The sequence below is a fragment of the Panthera pardus genome, unplaced genomic scaffold (assembly GCF_024362965.1).
Source record: "Panthera pardus isolate Hobbes unplaced genomic scaffold, ASM2436296v1 HiC_scaffold_25, whole genome shotgun sequence".
Lineage (NCBI taxonomy): Eukaryota > Metazoa > Chordata > Mammalia > Carnivora > Felidae > Panthera > Panthera pardus.
Genome location: NW_026526821.1, coordinates 266,182 through 280,183, shown reverse-complemented (window position 1 = coordinate 280,183; position 14,002 = coordinate 266,182). Strand labels below are relative to the sequence as shown.

The following is a 14,002-nucleotide window of genomic DNA, read 5'->3' as shown; positions in this document are numbered from 1 at the left end:
CATGGCCTGGGGTGCCGGGCTAGATGGGGTGGGGTGGGTCTCCTCCTCAGATGCCGTTGCAGTGCCCCAGATAAGACATTAGTGTTGCGGCAACCACAGCCTGTTTCCTCGCCGTAATCTGAATTGCCGTGCCCAAAGCCTGATCGTGTTGCTATTAGCAGCCAGAACGAGAGGGCTCATGGTGCCACTTCCTGTCATAGCCCTACTGTCCAGTAGAGTGCTCGATGACAGAAGTTTCCTTGGGATCCTCTGGGCTGCTGATCACAGAGCTGGAGGGGTGGGGAGGGGCAGATGGGTGTGAGAAGCTGCTGTTCTGGAATGACCACGGCTTATGTTCCTCTTTCAAAACTAGCTTGTCAGGCTGCCCTCGTGCCAAGAAAAGTGGAGCCAGGGTGACGCCCACAAAGGATGACAAGGAAGATCCTGAGCTGATGAAGTAAGTTGGGGTCTTGCTGATGCCCTTGGTCGCTTTGCAGAATTGGGATTTTCCTGTGTGTTATGATCCTGAAAAGCTGCTTCTAGACTCCTTTTTCAATTAATACAGCTGGTAGCTGGTCAATGACAATACCCATTTTTACAGAAGTCCTCCTACTGTGCATGTGGACACCTACGAGGCTGTGAGCCACGTGTGTTGTATTGAGGGCACACACAGTGTCCTCCTGTGTGGGCTTCTCAGTTCTGGGGGTGTTTTGATGGGGCCAGGAGAGGCAGAGAGCCCTGCTGCCCACGCACCGTGGTGGTGGGGGGGGCACCCGGGTGTAGGCTCAGGGCATGGGGCAGCCCCACAGGGCGCTCGTGGGAATTGCAACCTGCACAAATGTGGTCCGATGGGAAAGGTCAGGTGCAGGAGGAGGAGAGGAGGGTGAGGAAGATGACCAGTCTTCAAATTGTGTGTGTCTGCACACTCACATGCCTTTGCAGGGAGCTGGTGTGGAAAGAGGGAGCCCAGGAGGGTCGCCCTGAACTGGGACCTCGACACTGCTGTGGGGAGGAAAGGGGACATCCTGGGCCTTACGTGACTGAAGTCCCTGAAACCCTCTCCAGACTGTCCCACTTGGGGCTACCTAACGTGTCATCAGGGGGATTGTGTGTGAACTCTGAACCTGTGAGTGCCCCACTTGGTAGGGGCCTGTATCGTTGCAAGCTTATCTTTCCAGGAAGGAACTTGCCCCCAAACCCCCCACTTGCAGGTATGGCTAACAGACTGACCCACCATTCGATTTGCCCAGGACTTTCAGAGCCAAAACTGGATGAAGCAGGCAGTGGGTCCCCTTGCCAGTTGATGAGTAGAAGGGAAGGGTTCTGGCTGTGTTGTGGCACAGGGCCTTGGAGCCGGCTTGGTCAGGGCATAGCCAGGCAGGTCCACAGAAAGCGGGTCTGTCCTGATTGCGTGTTACCTTTGGGCCAAGAACAACTGGATGCTCGCCCCTACAGAGGGAAGCAACCTGGACAGGTTGCTCCTCCTTGGAGCTTCAGCTCGTAGCTCATCCCAGCTGCGCCCAAACATCTGCTTGGCCACAGGAGGAGAGGTCTGATTGACCAGCGTCACATCCTTCGAAGGGGCTGGCTCCACCAGCTGTTCGGTGGTAAGAGGCTGTGGCTGGTTTATTTAATTTATTTTTTACAATGAAACTATAATGAATGCTAAATCAAAAACACAAAATTTGTGGATATTGGTGTCCTGAATGCAGCCTACTAAATGCTAGGCTGGATAAAGAGTATTTATCTTTCTGAGAAGCCAGGAATTTGCCTGCGATCATATAAATGCAAGCTGCTATGGATTTAGCAAGGATCCTGCTGTAGGGATATGATAAGTGAATTGTGCTGCATTTGCAAATGATTAAAATCAAGATCAGCATTTTTCAAATTAACTGGGAAAAATGGTTTTCCTCCTCCTAATGTGCTGTCAACTTTGCTTTTTAAAAAACAAGATTTTTTCAGCCAAGTGGAGAATATGACTTAGAAGCAGGTCAGCATTTACAGGATGGCTGAAGTTCCTAATGGCTTCATGGCAAGGCGGTGGGAGGGAGGGGCGCCTATTCAGCACCTCCATTTTATAGGGCCTCCTCCCCAGCCATAAACTTTAACTGTATTTATAATTGACTATCATCTTTAAACAAATGCAGACTGCAGCAGAAACTTTAACCGGGGCATCAGGTCCTGCTGCGTGACAGGATTTCGTGAGCGCGTGCTAGATGGGATTATGGAGGCTGCTGGAGGAAGAGTTCCCTTTATGACATCTTGTGTTTGCACCGTTTGAGATTAAGTCATGTCAGCACATTCTGCTAAATCCCTTTGCCAAAACTAAATAACTGGCCGTAAAAGTCTGTGGATGTTCCAGTGTAGGTAGGGTTAGGAGCTCAATGCCTATCGCCTGTGGAGAGCCCTCCCCGCCCCTGCCGTGCCCCCTCCCCGCCCCCCCCCCCCCCACCCCCCGCGCTATCCCCAACCACACTGACATCTGACAAAAGAGATGTGCCTCTGACCCTGGGACCCTGGTGGCACAGAGCTCCTGTGCCCTACCACCGGCCTACCTGGCAAGTACAGAAGCTGCCTGACTTGGCACTCCACACACACCTTAATGTGAGGTCACCCGACAGCTCCAAAGATTTGGACACTGGTTGTGGAGGGACAGAGAAGTGGTGTTACCACCCACATGTCCGAAATACTCACTACGAATAAATTCCAGGGGGTCATTCGTGATGAGGAGGGTTAGAGTTTTGCAAACAAAGTTGGAAAAAGGAATTTAGATTCAACCGTGTGTTGTAACTGTGAAGGGCTGCCTCTCATTTGGCCTTTGATCTTGTGATGGCAGGTGCTCACAGGCACTTTCAGAGCACCTGGCCCCGGTGTCTCTGGGACCCCACAGCAGAGAGGTGTCCAGGTGCGAGGGGCAGACATAGAATGGAACGTCCCCGGGGTCCTTCCAAGGCCCTTGGCAGCGTCTCCACTCTGGACTGATGGCTGAGATGACCTTGGACCGGATCAGTGGCCATTCCACATGTCTGAGGCCCACGTGGCTGGGATGAGGAAGAGAGGGATGGGCACCAGGAGAGGAGACAAGTGGGGCTGGATCCAGGCAAAGGAGGCTGGGAAAATGTCTGCAGTGGCCACCTTGGAAGTGACGCCCGAGTATGGGGACAACTTCTGGGCAATGAGGCCCCGTCCCCTCACCTGCTGGAGCAGGAGCCCCGGAACGACCCTTGCTCTCCTGAAGGCTTTGTGCCTCTGACTTCCCCACCCCAAGGAACCCCACCTCTGTAAACTGGGGCCATGTGTCCCCTTTCAGGGCCCTGTGTGTTTGCCAGGTCTGTGGCTTATAAAAAGTGGGTAACAAATGGGAAATTACATGAGTCTCATTTGTTGCAGGGGAGAAAACAGAACTTATAGGTGGAGGATGTTGTCCCCAGTCAGTTGTTGGTTCCTAGGTGGTCCTGAGCTCAGATACCATGATCCTGAAATGTCGGTGCTCAGAAGGCATCGCAGGGAGCTCCTGGCCCAGGTCCCGCCTGGATCCCATGAGAGTGGATGCCCAGAGCCCCCTGCTCCAGCCAGTTTTCTGTGGTGCACTCATTCCAATGGCAGCATGAGGGGGATTTGCTCTGAAACTTCTCTCAAGTTACTTCAACCATTCCTGGGGCATTTGCTATTTCCCAAGAGGATTCTCTCCCTGTTCTGCAACAACTTGGCAGGAGTCATTATGGAATGTCTGAACTGAGTCTTTCTTGCATGAGCACTGTGGCCTGTGTTCTTCCTTCCAGAACACACATTTCGGATGTGGGGACATCCATGGACATCATGGCATGACAGTCTCATTCTGGGATGCTGTGGGGTGATGGAGCCCCTGCTGTCCCTGCGCTGCCTGGTTCAGGGCACTCTTGGGACTTCTGTGACTGCCCAGGCCCCCAGGCTCTGTGCTTGGTGCAATCTCCCAGGGAGTGGGCTCTGGATGGTTTCATCTGACACCTTCACTTCACTACACATGGCTGGGGTGATATAGAAGTGATGTGGCAGCAAGAGGTCTAGGTGTAGACCCAGAGGCCCCTGAGAGACATCCCAGGGCGCAAGGGCATCATGGCTCCTTCCAGAGAAGGTAGCTGCTTCCAGAGAAGGTAGCTGCTTCCAGAGAAGGAAGTTTCTCCTTCCAGAGAAAGTAGCTGCTTCCAGAGAAGGAAGCTTCTCCTTCCAGAGAAGGTAGCTTCTCCTTCCAGAGAAGGTAGCTGCTTCCAGAGAAGGTAGCTTCTCCTTTCAGAGAAGGTAGCTTCTCCTTCCAGAGAAGGTAGCTGTTTCCAGAGAAGGTAGGTTCTCCTTCCAGAGAAGGTAGCTGCTTCCAGAGAAGGTAGCTTCTCCTTCCAGAGAAGGTAGCTGCTTCCAGAGAAGGTAGCTGCTTCCAGAGAAGGTAGCTTCTCCTTCCAGAGAAGGTAGCTGCTTCCAGAGAAGGGAGGTTCTCCTTTCAGAGAAGGTAGCTTCTCCTTCCAGAGAAGGTAGTTGCTTCCAGAGAAGGTAGCTTCTCCTTCCAGAGAAGGTAGCTTCTCCTTCCAGAGAAGGTAGCTGCTTCCAGAGAAGGTAGCTTCTCCTTCCAGAGAAGGTAGCTGCTTCCAGAGAAGGTAGCTTCTCCTTTCAGAGAAGGTAGCTGGTTCCAGAGAAGGTTGCCTCTCCTTCCAGAGAAGGTAGCTGCTTCCAGAGAAGGTAGCTTCTCCTTCCAGAGAAGGTAGCTGCTTCCAGAGAAGGTAGCTGCTTCCAGAGAAGGTAGCTTCTCCTTCCAGAGAAGGTAGCTGCTTCCAGAGAAGGTAGCTTCCCCTTCCAGAGAAGGTAGCTGCTTCCAGAGAAGGTAGGTTCTCCTTTCAGAGAAGGTAGCTTCTCCTTCCAGAGAAGGTAGCTGTTTCCAGAGAAGGTAGCTTCTCCTTCCAGAGAAGGTAGTTGCTTCCAGAGAAGGGAGGTTCTCCTTTCAGAGAAGGTAGCTTCTCCTTCCAGAGAAGGTAGCTGCTTCCAGAGAAGGTAGCTTCTCCTTCCAGAGAAGGTAGTTGCTTCCAGAGAAGGGAGGTTCTCCTTTCAGAGAAGGTAGCTTCTCCTTCCAGAGAAGGTAGTTGCTTCCAGAGAAGGTAGCTTCTCCTTCCAGAGAAGGTAGCTGCTTCCAGAGAAGGTAGCTTCTCCTTCCAGAGAAGGTAGCTTCTTCCAGAGAAGATAGCTTCCCCTTCCAGAGAAGGTAACTGCTTCCAGAGAAGGTAGCTTCCCCTTCCAGAGAAGGTAGCTGCTTCCAGAGAAGGTAGGTTCTCCTTTCAGAGAAGGTAGCTTCCCCTTCCAGAGAAGGTAGCTGCTTCCAGAGAAGGTAGGTTCTCCTTTCAGAGAAGGTAGCTTCTCCTTCCAGAGAAGGTAGCTGTTTCCAGAGAAGGTAGCTTCTCCTTCCAGAGAAGGTAGCTGTTTCCAGAGAAGGTAGCTTCTCCTTCCAGAGAAGGTAGCTGTTTCCAGAGAAGGTAGTTTCTCCTTCCAGAGAAGGTAGCTGCTTCCAGAGAAGGTAGCTGCTTCCAGAGAAGGTAGCTTCCCCTTCCAGAGAAGGTAGCTGCTTCCAGAGAAGGTAGGTTCTCCTTTCAGAGAAGGTAGCTTCTCCTTCCAGAGAAGGTAGCTGTTTCCAGAGAAGGTAGCTTCTCCTTCCAGAGAAGGTAGCTGCTTCCAGAGAAGGTAGCTTCTCCTTCCAGAGAAGGTAGCTGCTTCCAGAGAAGGTAGCTTCTCCTTTCAGAGAAGGTAGCTGGTTCCAGAGAAGGTTGCCTCTCCTTCCAGAGAAGGTAGCTTCTCCTTCTGGAAAAGGTAGCTGCTTCCAGAGAAAGTAGCTTCTCCTTCCAGAGAAGGTAGCTGCTTCCAGAGAAGGTAGCTTCTCCTTCCAGAGAAGGTAGCTTCTTCCAGAGAAGGTAGCTTCTCCTTTCAGGGAAGGTAGCTGCTGACCTTCCAACTATGCAGGAGGCGTGAGGGTGAGGCTGGAGAGGGAACGTGATCCCTGTTGCCTTTACATCTGGTTGGGAAGGCCCAGGTTCTGACCTGTGGCTTCAGGAATCACTCCAACCATGGTAGTTCATCCAGGAGCCCCCAGCAGTCTCAGTGTCTGGCATGGGAGAGTCTCTGGGCTTCACCTCCCCCATCTAGTGCTCAGTGCTCACCTCTGACCTCTTTGTGCCAGGTGCCCTGTGCCAGGCTGTGTGGGGCTCGGTCACATCAGCGGCAAATATGCTTCACACAGAAGTGCATCTGGCTGCCCGCTGGCCGCTCGGAGGCAGAAAGAGGGTTCTCTTAATGGCTCACCGTTCTCCTGGAAGTCACTGAAGAACGAGGGGCCCACCTGCCCCACTCCAGGCTGTGATGGCTCCGGTCATGCCAATGGTAGCTTCCTCACCCACCGGAGGTAACTGCCCTGCATGGCTTGCATTTCATAGGCCCCTGGCCTTGGGCATGTGGGCAAGGTTCTTCAGGAAGGACCAGACTCAGGAAGGGCTCAGTTGTGGCCTATAGTTTCTCCAGGGAAAAGCAAGGCCCGGATTGGTAGCTGACTGGATGAAGCCATAGAAAATCTGTTAGTATCAGATCATGGTGTTTGTGACATGTGGCACCCCATGTGGCTGCTCCACGTGGAGCACGTGGAGTCCCTCCAGCAAGAGTGAGTGGAGCCCTGAGTCTCGTGTGTGCATTCTCGACACAGGCTGCCGGCTTCTCATGAAAAGCTGGCCCCTCCTGCTGGGGTCTCTTCTTTGAACTTTGGGCCCACGTCTGCCTGCTGTGGAAGGGACATGGCGACAAGACCCCTCCTTGCCTGGGCTCTCATTTGCCCCCAACACCTGTCCCAGGCCTGGGGACGGCTTGCCTCCCCCATTCTATTCCTCTGTGTGCCAGGCAGCTGAGGTATTGGCCAAGGTGCAGGGGTCACTACACTGTTCATCAGAAACCTTCTCTTTCTTTTGTTCCGTCCCTGTCTCTCCACCTAAAGATTAATGAACTCATTCGTTCCACAAGCTTTGACTTAGAGTCCACCAAATACCAGGCTCAGGAGAGCAGAGAACAAGAGTTGATTTGGGCCAAGTGAGGGACAGACTATAACCAAACAAATGAGTAAGATATTGCAGTGTGGCCAAGAGGATAGATGCTGTGGGGGAAGATAGTGGCAGGGAGGAGGGAGGGAGGCCTCTCTGAGAAGGGGGTGAGGAGCTTGGCCCAGGCAATCTGGGGATAAGCCTTTAGAGCCTAAGCTGGGAAAGGCCTGGGCTACTGAATAAGGGGTGTGGAAGCTTGGCGGCCGGAGCCGGGGAGCAGGTGGCAAGAGGAGACGAATGAGAAAGTTCCAACCAGGGTCCTACCAGGCTGCCAGCCAATGAGGACTTGGCTTTCATTGTGATGTGTCATCACAGACTGGCCCTTGGTATGTGACCTTGGACTGGTTTTTGGTGTGAACTTTGCTTCCAGCTTATCTGGCTGTCCCAGAGCAACCTTTGCTGGAAAGAAGGGAAAAGTCTCAGGGGATGAGGTTCTCAGCACGAAGTTCAAGACGAGTGATGGTAAGGTGTCCCTCCTGCAGTTCCTCCGAGCGATGTCTGTGACATGGGTGAGTGAGCAGGTACTGGCGGGAGGGGGTAGGGAGACAAGGCCCCTCCTAGCGTGAGTCATGGTGGAGACAGACTGCTTACCTGAGTCGACGGGTCCCCCAACCTAGCTCTGGACCCCTGGTCGCCTCAAGTCTGGGATCCTGGCCCTCAAGTGGCCATGCTTGCTCTAACCTGGGTATTGACAAGTGGTGGCATCAGAGAACCCTGATGGCGGCATCAGAAGCCACGCTCTCAGGGTTTGTGGATTCGTGAACTCAGTTAGTGTCAACGAAGAGGGAAGCTGAGGAAATTCAGTACCACCTGGAAAACTTCCGTCTTTATCTTGGCAATTAACACTTGCCAAAGATTTATACTCTCCTATCCGTGCCCCAGGGTCAGGGGGAAAAATGTAGACACACGGCTGCTAGTCTCCAAGATTGACTTTTCCAGCACAAAAGTGGGATACGAGCTGCCCACCGAGCCAGGCGGGTTGCCTCTGCTTGGACGGGCTCCCTAGTCCCACCTAGAAAACAGGCCTCCACTGCACTCCCACCTGCTGGCCTGGGCGCAAAGCTGAGGGCCACAACCAAGGTTTCTCTCTGGGGCAGTTCTGGAGAACGATGAAGAGATCAAGCAGCTGAACCAGGAGATCCGCGACCTGAACGAGTCCAACTCAGAGATGGAGGCTGCCATGGTACAGCTGCAGTCCCAGGTGGGTGGTGCTGCCCACCTGCACGTACGCCCTCTCCCTCCCCACCGGAGAGGTCCTGGTCCTCAGCCTGCACTTCAGGGAGGCAGGAAAACTGAGCCCCTCATCAAACTTGCTGCCAAGCTGAGCTGATGGGCGTAGCGCTCAGCGAGACTCAGAACGTGCCACACCCGCCCGCACTGGCTGTTCTTCCAGCGGTAAGGGGTCTTCAGGTGGCCCTGCCGGGGGTCCCATCAGGGTTACTGGTGCCATCAGAGTTGGCTGCTAGCCCTGTAGGAGTAGCACCACCAGGTGGGTTCCGGGGGTCTGGCTGGAGCCTGCCTCTACCACAGTACTGCCATACGCCAGCCGAGTGACCTGGAAAACCCGTTGGCAATCTGCATCTTGACGTCCTTGCTGGTGGAGTGAAGAGAAAAATAGGAGTCAACTCTGTGAGGTTGTTGTGAGGTAAAGACATTTGTATGAGGAGTCGTCTGACCCAGAAAGAGCCACTGTTGCCATGTGAGAGAGTTACACATTTCTTTAAGGGTATTTGTCATCTCTCTGATTTCCCCAAAATGAACACTTGTCATCAGGAAAAAATGCAGCGAAAGCCTTATTCCGAAAAGAAGACAGTGCCCTGTCCTTAGCTGTTGAGTAGGGGGCTGGAGAGAACCTGGAGCACAGAAGGAGTGGCCACACATAGCTGTGTCCCCTATGGCTTGAAGGGCAGAGGGACAAGGAGGTACTGGGCCCTGCAGGATCTGAGGGCAGGAAGGACAGATGGGAAGGCGGTGAGGCTCCTTCCCAGAGGCTGCAGTGTGACACATTGGAGCTCTACGTGTCTTGTTCCTCTGTTCCTTCCTCCACTGGAAAACAGGCTTTCACGCTGACCTCCTGTGTAAACAGAGCATCGGCCCATGGAGATTAGGAAGGATTTTCATTCTGCAGCACTTTCCCCAGGTTCCCAGGCAGTAGAAGCAGAGGAGTGCTGGGGCGTCTCTGGGTGCCGAGACATATCACTGTGTGACTGCCACCCTCTGTCCCTCACTGCTCCCTCCCTTCTCAGAGTGTACCCTTGGGGCAGCACCTCTGATTTCTCCCTTTTTGCTGATTTCCACCTTTTTTTTTCTTCAAAGTTTTTATTTAGTTATTTTGAGAGAGAGAGTGGGTAGGGGAGGGGCAGAGAGAGAGAATCCCGAACAGGCTTCTGTTCCACTGCTCCACTGGCGTGGAGGCCAGTGTGGGGCTTGAACTCGTGAACCGCAAGATCACGACCCCCGCCGAAACCAAGAGTCAGATGCTCAACACAGTCACTGAGCCACCAGGCACCAGGCACCCCCTGATTTCCACCTTTTTATTTATCGGCATCCATTTGGAAGGACCGGGAGCCCCCTTTCCTCTAGAGGGAGTTTTGAGTCATGTGCTCTGCCGAAGGCTCAGGCAGAGAGAAGGCAGTCCCCTAACTCCTACTCCCAAGTGTTTTAAGCCGAAGATTTGTCACCAGGTGACGAAGCATGGTGTTTCCCAGCCACGTGGTTGGAGGAAAGCACTCTACCTGATCCATAGCTTTCTAAAAGGCAGCTTACCTGTCTCTATCTGGGGACAGCTTAATGTGTCACACATGTCATGTGAACTTGCCTCTGCCCTGAGGCCTCCTTAAGATGTGGTCAGGTTGGGGGCTGCCCTCCCGAGCAAGTCTTCTCCAGATCAGGCCCCAGGGAAGGTTTCCCACCTTCCCCATGCTGGCCGTGAATGTCTGCATAGGGTCATGCGGACCCCGAGACTCACCTGATCGCTTGAGCTGCTCTGGGTCGGCCGGACTGCCCGTGACCCGTAGCCCTGCTGTCACTGTCACTCTCAGGGTGTGCTGGAGGAGTCATTGACTGGCTCCACTCAGCCAGGAGTGGCTGTCTTCCACAGCTTTATTAAGGCACTTTGTTGGCCTTTCTGGTGGGGAGAAAACCCAAAGGCAGCCAGACACCCCATAAAGTGCGTGCAGTATTCCCATTACAGACAAGGAAGAAGAAACATGGGGAGGTTAACTGTACGGCTAGTGGTGGGCTGGGATTTGAGCCCAGGGTGCTCAGAGTCTGTGTTCCTCTCTGCCCCTGCAGGACAGATGTGGCATAGAAACCCATGGTCCCACACCACTCCTGGCTGAGCCACTGGGTCCCCTCCTCCATCCAGGGACCAGAGTCCCTACGTCTTTGCCTTCTCCCAGAAAGATAGCGGATGTGGCACAGTTAGCATGCTGGGTGTGTCCCAGGAGGACATGATATGGTCCATGGGGCCCCCATGACAGGAGGCATTTCCCACCTTGGTCTGGTGCAGATCTCCTCCATGGAGAAGAGCCTGAAGAATATCGAAGAGGAGAACAAGCTCATTGAGGAGCAGAATGAAGCCCTGTTTCTGGAGCTGTCGGGCCTGAGCCAGGCCCTCATCCAAAGTCTCGCCAACATCCGCCTTCCGCACATGGTAAGCAGTATGTGGCCCTGCAGGCACACCAGTGAGCTTGTGGCTGACTGTCCCCCCACCCCCTGCCAGGACTCTGGGGAGGGCAAGGAGGGCGCGGCACACCTCTACCTCTGGGGTCCTGCCAGAAGGGCAGGTGCTCTGCCCGACAGGCTGCTGGCCACAGTGGTTCCAGCTGTCCCGAAGAGCTTATGAATCCACAGCAGGATGCTCATGGTTGTTTCAGCCCAAGGGTGCCAGTGGTGGCCCTAGTAGGTGTGAGGAGATGGGTTTGAGTCCTGCCACAGACTTCTGTGGCTTCTGAAAGTCAGGGGACACACCGTGTGGATGGAGCTTGCTAACCTGGTTCTGTTCTCCAGGAGCCAATATGTGAGCAGAATTTCGATGCCTACGTGAGCACCCTCACTGACATGTACTCCAACCAGGAGTGCTACCAGAACCCCGAGAACAAGGACCTCCTGGAGAGCATCAAACGGGCTGTGAGGGGCATCCAGGTCTAGACCCCATCACTCCAGAGCCACCCCGCCAATCCGGACATCCGGGGCAGCCCAACTTGGCTCCCGCGCTTACCTCCCTTGCCCTGCCCCCGCAGTGGGGAGTCCCAACTCACAGTGACTTCCAGTTGGCAGCCCAGGGAGGCCTCAGTTGGGCTTATCCACAGGGGTGCCTGGAAATCAGTGTCTTTCTCGTTGCACTTGCCAGGCTGGAGGCCTTGACCTCCCCACACGAATGCAGGGCAGGGCGTGAAGTATTACAAAGTGATTTATTTTTGTTTTTTGAAAGAAATCTGAAGAGCAGCTCAAAGTCTCCAGTGAAAGCTCATGGACAAGGTTCTCAGGGAAGTTTTGGAGTTTGCAACCACAGTATTCCTTTGTCTGTCGAGGCTGGGAGGGTAGCCGTGGGCACGGGGCGGGTGGTGCGTGTGACAGTGTCAGCCTGGAGCATGTGCCCCTGGGCACACGTCTGCTCAGTGAGGTCAATGTGGCAAGTGTGTTTTCTGTTTTCATTTAACTCAGTTTTGTCTTAAGGATGGAATAAAGCACTGTTCCAGAGGGTTAGAAACAGACCTGCAGCCCATGGCCAACTTGAGGACTCTAACCTGGGAACCCCCGGAAGTTCCACATTAAAGCACCTCACTTCTAGGGGCAGCTGGCACCCCAAGCCCGCACAGACACGTGCAGGTTTGGGGTCACGCTCCCCCTCGGGGCTGCCGCCTTCAGACCCAGGTCTGGGTCAGGGCCAGGGTCTCTGGCTGTCTGTGCGTCCACTCATGCCTGTGACCCGTCACTGCCGCTTTACCCGGGTCGTGGCCGAGCTTGACTGGGGCGGAGGTGGCATCGGCAAGGTCAGGGGATAAATCCCTAATTAGGAGACCACCAAGGTTTCGCTTCCTTTTAGATCCATTCAAGACGCGAAAAAAAATTTTAACATAATGTGTTAAACACAATGTTCCTACCGTGTAAATAGAGTCCAAATCGGTTGTGACTGCAATTCCAAGGTAGTATTTAAAAGTAGAGAAATTGCACTTCCTGGAAGAAAAAAAAAGTAGTTAGTTTAATTATTCTGTACATTGTTTAATTTTGTCAAGATGTAAGTATTTATATTCACAACCTCTTGTGTTAACATTTGCTATTTATTTAACATTTTTATTTATTAATTTTGTACTGTTTCAACTAGACCCCACACCAGGACACCATGAGAGGGAAACAGATGAAATCAAAGCAAAATTGACTGTTTGACAAGAGATAGGCCACAAAAAATCTTGCTATAACTTCTATATATAGAAGTCTTCTTATAATTTTGATGCAACCAAGTTATTTTTTATATATTTTGTTATTTATTCTTTTAATAATGGAATTTTTTAAAGAGTATTTTGTAACTGAGGAATTTTGATAATTTGGGGATGTTTTCCCCCTGGTCCAATGGAAGGAAAGACTTTTTGGTTTTCTTCATCCCTTCGGTTCCTTTTGTTTCAGGCACGGACAACAGCAAGTGGAATTCTGTATTTATTATTTATTTAAGTGTAGCGCAGATGTGTGTGCTCTGGCGTGTTTCTTGTGTTGCGTCTGTGTGCTGGTTCTTGATGGCTGAGTCATGCTGCTGTGAAGGAGTGCTGGCCACAGGCAGCACCGAGCAGTCCCCGCTCACAGGCTCCCTGCTCCTCCGACAGCTCCGAAACTGTGACCCCCTTCCTCAGGAAATGCGTGGAACCCACAGCACAGCACTTCTCGGTGTGTTTGCAGGGTGATTTCCTAATAAAAGTCCACTCCGACTGTGTGGGAGCGGTGTGTACTGTGCCGGCGGTCTGTGTCCCTGAGAGCCCTAATGAGTCACCTTCCTGGGGAGTGGCTGGGTGGGTGGGTGGGTGGCTTCTTCCACCTGTGGTCTCTTCTTGGGACCCTAATGTGGAACGAACATCCTTCCCCTAAGGGGCGGTTCTAGGAGGTCTAAGTCACTGTGCTCTGCCTCTTCCCACATGACTGGGTATGTGCAGAGCAGAACTTTCTCTTGGGCTTGGACAGAAGTCTTCCTGTTGGGGTTGTCAGTCAGGGTGGGGTGGCAGGGGTGGTGGGGTTGAGGGGTGGAACAGGGGTTGCCACAGACCACCTCTCCTGGCCACAAGGAGGAAGCCAGCTGCAGTAGGAGAGAGTCTGGACATTCTGGAGGGAGGTAGAGTCGAGAAATGGAAAGAGAAAGGTGGAGGTGGAAGGGAGGGGATGAGAGAACTCTCTAATCTTTTCAGAGCTCCTGGTCCAGCTGAAGGTTGCCCATCCTCGCATTTCCCAGTTATGCAGGGAACGAACTCTTCTTCTTCTCTTTCCTCCTTCTCCTTCCTCCCCTCATTCCTCCTCCTCTTTCTCCTTCTCTTCTCTTTTCCTTCTTCTCCCTCCTCCTCCTCTTCCTCCTTCTTCTTTGCTTAAGCTCTTGCGCTTGGCTTTTTGGCCTTGCAGTGGCGCCTCACCATTTTCACACTTTGATGTCAGGTGGAGCTCTAGCTCTCACAGGGTGAGACTTAGGTTTGGAGTTTCAGCCTGAACTGTCCACACCTTTTGACCTCCTTGGGAATCTGGCCTTGAAGGCCAACCTGGAGCTCCCACCTGACATGATGAAGGAAAATTCTTAGAAATTCTGAGCCTCATTTCCAACCACTGTCTGAATCAGACAGGGTCCAGGACACCTGGGGGCATTTGGTGTGTTTGGAGGGCAGCTGCGCTTGGGCCTTCGCTGTACCCCCAACCCCCCTCCCCACCCCACTCCACACTGTCCTTGTCTT

The 14,002-nt window shown here is 53.1% G+C and overlaps 1 protein-coding gene across 6 annotated transcripts in view; it reads left to right on the top strand.

Moving 5' to 3' along the window:
- MYT1 (myelin transcription factor 1) overlaps window positions 1–13,005 on the top strand; it is a 72,771-nt gene extending 59,766 nt beyond the window's left edge. For all 6 annotated transcript variants that reach the window (XM_019426212.2, XM_019426211.2, XM_019426213.2 and 3 more), the window contains 6 exons: window positions 353–436; window positions 6,173–6,394; window positions 7,447–7,538; window positions 8,174–8,277; window positions 10,588–10,731; window positions 11,088–13,005. In XM_019426212.2, coding sequence (XP_019281757.2) covers window positions 353–436; window positions 6,173–6,394; window positions 7,447–7,538; window positions 8,174–8,277; window positions 10,588–10,731; window positions 11,088–11,228 — 787 coding nt within the window. In that variant the 3' untranslated portion in view covers window positions 11,229–13,005. The remainder of the gene's footprint in view (window positions 1–352; window positions 437–6,172; window positions 6,395–7,446; window positions 7,539–8,173; window positions 8,278–10,587; window positions 10,732–11,087) is intronic.
- Window positions 13,006–14,002: the final 997 nt, after the last annotated feature.